Consider the following 8,638-nt stretch of genomic DNA (forward strand, 5'->3'; position numbering starts at 1 on the left):
GTGGGGGCTCCCTCGTGCGGCCAGTCGAGCCGCTGCCGCCGCCCCGTTTCCCGCTGTGCTGAGGACTTCGCGGTGCCCCCCTTCTCTCTGCGGCTGCTGGGCGGCAGAGAACCGGAGCGGCGGCGGTGGCGGCCCGACTGGCCGATCGGCCGAGCGAGAGAACCACGAGGCCGCAGGCAGCCTGCCCCTGATCCCGCTGCCCTTAATTTCGTTCCTGCAATGTGCCGATATAACGACACCAATCTTTTAAACAAAAAAAAAAAGAGGAGGTGGGCTAATGGGCGTGGAAAAAGTGGGGAGGGGGGAGGTGGGAGGGCTCAGTCACCCGCGAAGCAAACAGAAAATCCTGGGATTTGAGGATTTCAGCTGATGCGGAGCAAATGAGGGAAGCCCCGGGCCAAAAGGAAGCATCGAGCCAAATTGTGTGAAACCGACCAGATGCTCCGGAGGAAAGAGAGGCTTCACCGCGCTTCATCGCGGGAAAAAGTCCCGTGAGAAATCGCCCATTCCCTGTGCCACAATGATGAGCTACTGTGATTGGCTGAGAAAACCCTATAGTGTATGAAGCCACATGCAGGAAAACCTGCAGAAACAGCTACTGTGCAGGCATAAAGCTGTTTGACACGTTGTTTGAATCTGGGCAAAAACATTCAGCCAACAGGGCGAGGGGCTGAATTAGTACATAAACAAGTAGTCTCATTATATTTTAGGATTGCCAGCCCCCAGTGGAGGTGGGGGTCCCCTGTTGCCAGGACCCACCCCCTGCTGCCAATCAGATGGCCAGTAGTGAGACTTACCAGGAGAGAGAGGAAGTCCCAGGCCATATCACCGGCATCACACTGGAAGTGGTGTCATCGTGCTGGTGACATCTGGGCCACGCTCTACTATTTGGGAAAAAACTCAATGGTAGAAGCCATTTTTACCGTAGAGTTTTTGCCCAAATACCAGAGCATCACAACAACAGTGCAGCATGATGATGTCACTTCCTGTGCAACACCAGCAATGTGGTCTGGGCCTTCTTCTTTCTCCTGGTAAGTCCCCCCATCCCCCACCAGTTGCCTGGAGGGACTTGGCAACCCTATTATGTATGTATTTATTTAAAATATTACTGTGCCACCTTTCCAGCCAAATAGGGTCCCCAAGGCAGCAAACATCAAAACATTTGAACATTAAAACTGCATTTGAACTAATATATAAGATAATTCAATAAAACCATATAAACACAACATAAAACACCAAAACCAGCCAGGGGTGTGTATATGTGTGTGTGTGTAATTAACAAGTTATTGGGAATATGCCAAATGAAACAAAAAAGTATTCACCTGCTAGTAGAAGACAGCGATTGAGTGGGACAGATGCATCTCCCTGGGAAAGGAGTTCCAAAGATTTGGCCACCCATCAAACCTCAGACAGCAGGGGCATGTAAAGGTATGCTAATCCCAAGTCATATAGGGCCTTAAAGGTAAGTATTAGCACATTGCATTGGGCTCAGAAGCAAAAGGGGAAGCCAGTGTAGATGGAATAAGACTGAAGTGGTATTGCCTTTATGACCCACTCCGGTCAACATTCTGGTCTCTGCATTATGTACCAATTTATGGTAAATTCAGATGGCCATTGCATTTGTGTTAAAGCTCACTGCATCCCTGGTTTCCCCCTTCAGTTCAGCTTTGTGAAGGCGAAGGATTCAATGCTTTCCCTCCATTATGGGAACCTGGTTAGGGAGAGTGAAGAGGAATGAGCAAGGCTTCCCTGAGGACTTTGGGTCTGCTTGGAAAGAATACCCAGGGCCCTAAGCTACCCTTCATCGGGGCAATGGCCACCCTTCTTGCTTGCCCCTATGCCAGGGGGGCATTGCCTGTCCTCATCAACTCCCCCCAATACACACCAAAGAAAGGCAGGAACATGCTGCCTGCCCTCCTCTTAACCAGTTCATACCCTTTTTGTCCCCCTGCCCTGCCTGGGCCCATGGAGGCAGGGAGACAGCAGGCTCCCCATTGCTGGCATTCTGCTGGGGCTTGTGGAGCCTCCCCAATGCTGTGACTGGGCAGGGGAGGGCTAATGGTGGCTGGTCTGTTTGTCTCCCCTCCATGGCTGGCACCCTAGACAAATACCTAGAGCCCCTGTAATTAGATACTATGCACTTCAGCACACAATACTGATGGAAGCACATCCCTCCCTTCCAGGGGGATCCAGGCCACAGTATTTCCACTGCTTCTTTTCCTCAACCTGGAATCTGTTTTTTTAATGAGAGAAAGGGGCAATATGTTTCCAGTGATTCCCCCTATCTAGTCCAGGAGTTGACTTGGTGGAGGCCCTGATGGACTGGATGTGGCTTGTAGGCCATGATTTGGCGGCTCTCGAAGATTAAAATTTATTCTAGATCTTTTTAATTTAAGACTATTCTTTGTATTTAGCAGATCCCAAACTTTGATGTCCACTTAAATCTCTTTTCAGGATGTGGATGCTGCCTATATGAACAAGGTGGAGCTGGAGGCCAGGGTAGCATCTCTCACTGATGAACACAACTTCTTGAGATGCCTCTACGATGCGGTGAGGAAACATCTCTTGCAGGCTATCTGGAAGTTCACCATGTTCTTTGCAAGAGTCACTTTGATTTTGAAAAAGTCCCACTCACCATTCAAAGGAAGGAGTAATTCTAGGCATGGGATTTCACTTGTAAAGGGTTATATCGGCATGATAAAGTTGAATACCATCCACCAATATGTATTCTTTCATCCTTCAGTTACCATGCTTCTTAGTGATGCTATGCCTTGTGCCTTATTTGTTTTTATGTCTTTCTTTTATGTCCAAGGGGACCCAAAGAGGCCCACAACAACAAACCAATGTCTTACAGATAAACCAAAAAACCTAACAATATATCGTAGGTGGGCTGGGAATCAATTGCTGGTTCGTTCAAAGGTACTGTCTGTGAGCCATGGGCTAAGATCTGAAGGACTCATGCTTCTGTCCCCACTCAAACTTTATAGTAACTTCAGCAAAAGAAAGGCAAACTTATTCCAGGTGGAACTTAACTGCTGCTGCAAGATCTTCTTCACTTCCCATCCATGGCCCAGAGGGCTAGGAGATAAAAATGTCTGTTTTGCATGGGGCAATAGCAAGCCACCTCTCTGAAATGTTCAAGCCCCACTGGGGGTTACCAGAAGTCAACCATGACTTTCAGATCTCTCTCTCTCTCTCTCTCTCTCTCTCTCTCTCTCTCTCTCTCTCACACACGCACACACACAATACCAAAAATAAGAAAAGAAAGAAAATACTGACCTAGATAGACAAAGAATCTGACTCAGCATAAGGCAACTTGATGTGCATTTCTGTGGTTTCCAGGAGCTGGACCAGATGCGAGGACAGATAAATGATACCAGCATCATCCTTTCCATGGATAACAATCGGGACTTGGATCTGGATAGCATCATTGCAGAAGTGAAGGCTCAGTATGAAGAGATGGCAAGCAGGAGCCGAGCTGAGGTTGATGCTATGTATCAGAGCAAGGTATGTGCTCCTGGCCTGGATCTGGATTTTGACTTAGGCCCTGTGGTAGAATGTAGAAGGTCTCAGGTTCAATTCCTGGCATCTCCAGTTAGAAGGACTAGGTAGAACGTGATGTGAAAGACCTCTGCCTGAGACCCTGGAGAGCTGCTGACAGTGAGAGCAGACAAGATTGACTTTGGTCTGGTTCATTATAAGGCTTCCTGAATTTTTTTGAGTAAAGCTCTGGGACAAAACATTACTAACTGGCATATTCTAAAACAGCATTTCTTGACTGAGCCCTTGTTGAAATAGATTCCGTCACTGAAATGTCATTTCAATACAATATACTATTGGAGAAATGACAGCCTGCTAATTACTGTAAATATTGCTGAAAGAGTAGTTTAGTCCCCTCGTACCCTAGAGCATTCTCTAATGTTTATTGAATGTTTTTCTTGAAGTTCAGCCTACCTCTTGTTGTTTTTTCTCTTTGCTGTGTGCTGTGTGTGTTAGCGCTTGTGCTCTGAAGGCCTCATTGTTCTATTAATGGCCTGCAATCAGTTACTGTCTTTCTGCAAAATCCTGTTGCAGTAAATTCTATGAAAGCAATCTCCAGAGTGAGGATTTTGGGTTGTCATTCCCCCGGCGGTGGTAGGGAATACCCCAATTTTGGGGGCTTCAGCCCCCTGCTGGACAGCTGGACAGTATGGGAAGCTTCACCCACAAATAGGGACATTACTGTGTGACGTCCCTGACACAATGACATCACCCAGAAGTGACATCATTGCACCTGGGACGTTCTGGTATTTGGGAAAACTCTATGGTTTTGATGCCGAAAAAAACATAGAGTTTGCCCAAATAACAGAGCATCCCCCACATGACGTCCCTGGCATGATAACATCACTTCTGGGTGACATCATTGCATCAGGGATGTTGCGCGATGTTCCCTGGAAAGCTCCCAAAGTCCCCTGCTCCAGGCAAGGTAAGACCTGGCAACCTTATATAGATTGGATCATTTCTTCAACCCTATTCCTTCCCAAAGGAGCTTCATGCTCCATTTCTAAAATGGTCAGCAGCAAAAATGTTCTTCACACCAGGCTCACATGGGAAGTGGCCTTCTGAAGTACAGTAGCAGAAAGACCAGTGATATGACATTTCTTTTACTGGGTGTGCCCGATCAAAATGTCTTTCATAGTGAGACTTTTGAGACCAACTTTTTTGTTCAGCATAAGCTAAAAAGGTCAGTGAAATAAAGGCTAGGGGGAAAGATACACAAGAAAATAATAACAAGTCTTGGCATAATCCTTTGACTAGAAAAAAATCGCCACATTTGGTCAAACAAGCTCAGGAATTGTGCAGCCCCCCCCCCCCCCCCCCCCCCCCCGTCTTCCCTGAACTTTCCACAGTTCCCTGGAGCCTTAAATAACACCTTATGGTGGTGTTTGCTTAACGCTCCATTAGGTACAATCTGGTCAGTCTGTGAGTAAGGAAAAAAATGACTTAAGCTAACAACACATTGTAGACATCTCCATTTTTGTGGTGTTTGCAATTGTCACACAGCCCCCCCCCCCATGTCCCTCATTCAGTTCTGGACATTGTGTGGTCAAGAGACAAGGCTGCCAATCTCCATCTTCTGCCTGATATTCACTCTGTGGAATCAAATCCCTGACGTGCTTCCTCCCTCCCCCACTTTCCACAAGCTCCACCCCTAAATCTCCAGGAATTTCCCAAGCCAGAGTTGGCAACCCTCCCAGGACACTCTGTTCAGATGGCTGTATTTGTTCACTGATTTAACCTGAGTTAATTTTTGTTAAAATTAAAAATTTAACCTGAGGATAAGAAGTCATTGACTCCTGTTTTAATATCTTGATGCATATCAGTTTCAGGAACTTCAGCTCACAGCTGGGAAGCATGACGATGCCTTGAAGAACTCCAAGGTGGAGATTTCTGAGCTGAACAGACTCATCCACAGACTGAGAGGAGAAACAGAAAACGTAAAGAAACAGGTAATTTTTTCACTGCCTAAGTGCAGATACATAATGTGTCAGTCTCTGTCTTTGGGATTCCATATACTGACAGCAGAATAATTTAAGCAGCATAGGAGAAAAAATAAGCAAATATTTTCATTTTTTAAAAAAAAACAAACATTCAAAATAATTCTTCATGAAATATGTAAATGTATTAATTCGACCAGTTCAATGCAAAAATAATATTATGAATTATGATGAAGCATTTAAGACACATCTGCAGCCTTCATTGCCTTATCATGTAAAAATCCATAGGAGTGGATTTCTGGTCTTTGTACTTTCCCCAGTGTGTTCATCTTCAGTCAGCCATTGCTGAGGCTGAAGACCGTGGAGAGACTGCCATCAAGGATGCGAAGGAAAAACTGGTGGGTCTGGAGAATGCCACCCAGAAATCCAAGGAAGAACTGGCTCGACTTCTGCGTGATTATCAGGAACTCCTGAATCTTAAATTAGCCCTGGACATTGAGATTGCCACCTATAGGACACTCCTGGAAGGGGAGGAATTCAGGTGGGTATGATGATGGAGCAAATGATTTAGGGATGATTATGAAATCCAATCAGACTGCATTATGCAATCAAAGTCCTCCCTAATTCTCCTGGACTGCTGATTGGTAGGGCTCCCAACCGTCAGGTGTTGGTTGGAGATCTCCCAGACTTACAACTGATCTACAGGCTACAGAGATCAGTTCCCCTGGAGAAAATGGCTGCTTTGGAGGGTGGACTCTATGGCATTATACCCTGCTGAGTATACCGCCCCTCCCCAAATTGTGCCTTCCCCAGACCCCCCCCAAAAACCCAGCCCCACCCCCCCCCAATTTCCTGGAATTTTCCAATCTGGAGCAGGCAACCCTACTGACTGGATAAAATCCTGTTCCATCCAAGGGCCTTCTGATGACCAGTTTGACCAAATATGAGCCTGAGACTCAATCTGAGATTTAGAGCTCTGAGCTTTTTGGGGGGCAATCATTTGCATTTGGGAAAAATTGGATAGAAAGATAGGAGGGGGAGGTAAGGGACAAACAAGTTTGCAAACTGTTATGACGGATTTTCCCATTGAATCACCAGGAATGGATGCTAGAGGAAAACTCCTCACAAATGTACTGCCATCAGTGAAATGAACTCAAGACTAGAATCCAGAATCCAGTATTTTGTCCTTTCAGTGAATTAGTATCTCCACAAATTAAAACTATTGCATTAGCATGTATCAAGGAATATGTTACTCAAGTGGTTAAGACGCTGAACTGCAGGCTGCGGAAGGTCAGTAGTTCAGCAGTTCGAGACCCGGGTTGCCGCATGACAGACTGAGCTCCCATCTCTAGTTCCAGCTCCTGCCAACCTAGCAGTTCGAAAGCAAGAAATTGCAAGTAGATAAATAGGTACCACTTCGGTGGGAAGGTAACAGCATTCCGTGCGCCTTGGTGTTTAGTCATGCTGGCCACATGACCATGGAAACGTCTTCGGACAGTGCTGGCTCTTCGGCTTTGAAATGGAGATGAGCACCGCAACCCTAGAGTCGGACTCGACTGGCTTTCGAGCAAGGGAACCTTTACCTTTTACCCCACACAACGGTTTTGTTCAGAAGCCCGGAATGATTAACTCCCCCCCCCATATTGCAAAGTCTGAGAGAGCAGGACCTTGCCTAAGGCTGCTCAGGTGAGTCTGAGATACTTCCCGGCTCAGAGCTCACACTCTCAATCCCAACATGACACCTTCTCTTGCTTACTTCACTTGCTGAGTCTCATAAAATCTTGCTGCAGTGACATCTTGAGATATCATGAATATGTTCAGTAGCCATAGTGAGCGTGTCCAGACAATACAACAGTGCAATTAACCATTGACAGTGCACTTAGCAATTAACAGTGCAATCCTAAACAAATTCTTCTATCCTTCTAAATGTCCACTAAAGTCTGCTTAGGACAATGTGCATAATATATGGCAGCCAAAGGAGACATTTCGTTTTGCTCACTTTGCTCTTCTTCCCAACAGGATGTCTGGAGAATGTACTAGTGCTGTAAATATATGTAAGTCACGGAAGAGTTTTGTTCTGGTATTTGGGGTGTGCAATAACAGCGTGTTCCTGAAGCCCCCGGACAAAAAAGGGACTATGGGATATCTGCCCGTATGATAAAAAGAAGCTCGATTCTGGGCTGGCAGATTATCATGATGTGAGCAGAGGCTTATGCCACTGCATCTAAATTGGCATGTTATGCTTGGCGTGTCAAGGCTTACGGGGCTTTAAACACACGTAGACATGTTCTTCTTTCTCTGTTTTGGCAGTGACGCACCATCATGTGGCTGCAGGGGAGGTTGGGACACACAGGTGCCCTTTGGTTATCACCACCCAAGAGACTGCTGGAGTCTGCCTCCCTCTCACTTCTTCTCTTCCAAATCCTTGAGATTAACACACTGTGCCTGGGCTTTGCACCCAGTATCTCTAATGAGTGCCAAAGCATATGGTTATTATGACTTGTACAAGTGAGGCTTCACTGTGTATCTCGCTCCATTTTCTGCACCCGTGACTCCAATAGGCTAAGAAACGCTAGTTTAGAATGGCTGCCTAACTTTGCATGGCCCTTATCCAATGGCTGTTGTTTAGTGCTATCGCTGTTGATCTGATGAGGGAGCGGTTCCTCACAGACACACCAATGCCTGCTTCGTCACACTTTTGGTCCTTGCATGTATATTATAAGTGCTGTCAGGTTGTAACCGATTTATGACAACCCCATAGAGATTTCAAGGGAAGAGATTCACAGAGGTGATTTGCCATTATCTGCCTCTGCGGGGAGTCTCCTTGGTGGTCTCCCATCAAAGTACTAACCAGGGCCAACCCTGCTTAGCTTCTGAGATCCAACAAGACTGGGCTAGCCTAGTCCATCTGTTCTTCGGCTTATACCAGTCTGCAAACTTTAGTTTCAAACCACAGTCATGCACCATGTTCAGAACCTCTGCTCTAAATGTTTGGGTTTTTTTAAATATATATTTCCAAATTTACTCATAGAAACGCGTGAAGCTGCCTAACTACATATTAAAAGGGCACTGGGACTTTTAATCAGATGTGCTGCACGAGTGCCATGCTTGGGACTCAGTTCCTGGGTAAATGGGGTCCTGACTTGGATGGGGAAAAAAGT

General features: G+C 46.1%; 1 protein-coding gene across 1 annotated transcript in view; it reads left to right on the forward strand.

The window, feature by feature from the left end:
* Nucleotides 1–8,638, forward strand: part of LOC107125603 (keratin, type II cytoskeletal 4-like) — a 61,592-nt gene that overhangs the window by 47,345 nt on the left and 5,609 nt on the right. Inside the window, exons 12-16 of the mRNA XM_015429034.1 lie at nt 2,455–2,550; nt 3,343–3,507; nt 5,364–5,489; nt 5,798–6,018; nt 7,497–7,531. Coding sequence (XP_015284520.1) covers nt 2,455–2,550; nt 3,343–3,507; nt 5,364–5,489; nt 5,798–6,018; nt 7,497–7,531 — 643 coding nt within the window. The remainder of the gene's footprint in view (nt 1–2,454; nt 2,551–3,342; nt 3,508–5,363; nt 5,490–5,797; nt 6,019–7,496; nt 7,532–8,638) is intronic.

The sequence above is a fragment of the Gekko japonicus genome, unplaced genomic scaffold, assembly GCF_001447785.1.
Source record: "Gekko japonicus isolate JY-2015 unplaced genomic scaffold, Gekko_japonicus_V1.1 scaffold1579, whole genome shotgun sequence".
NCBI lineage: Eukaryota > Metazoa > Chordata > Lepidosauria > Squamata > Gekkonidae > Gekko > Gekko japonicus.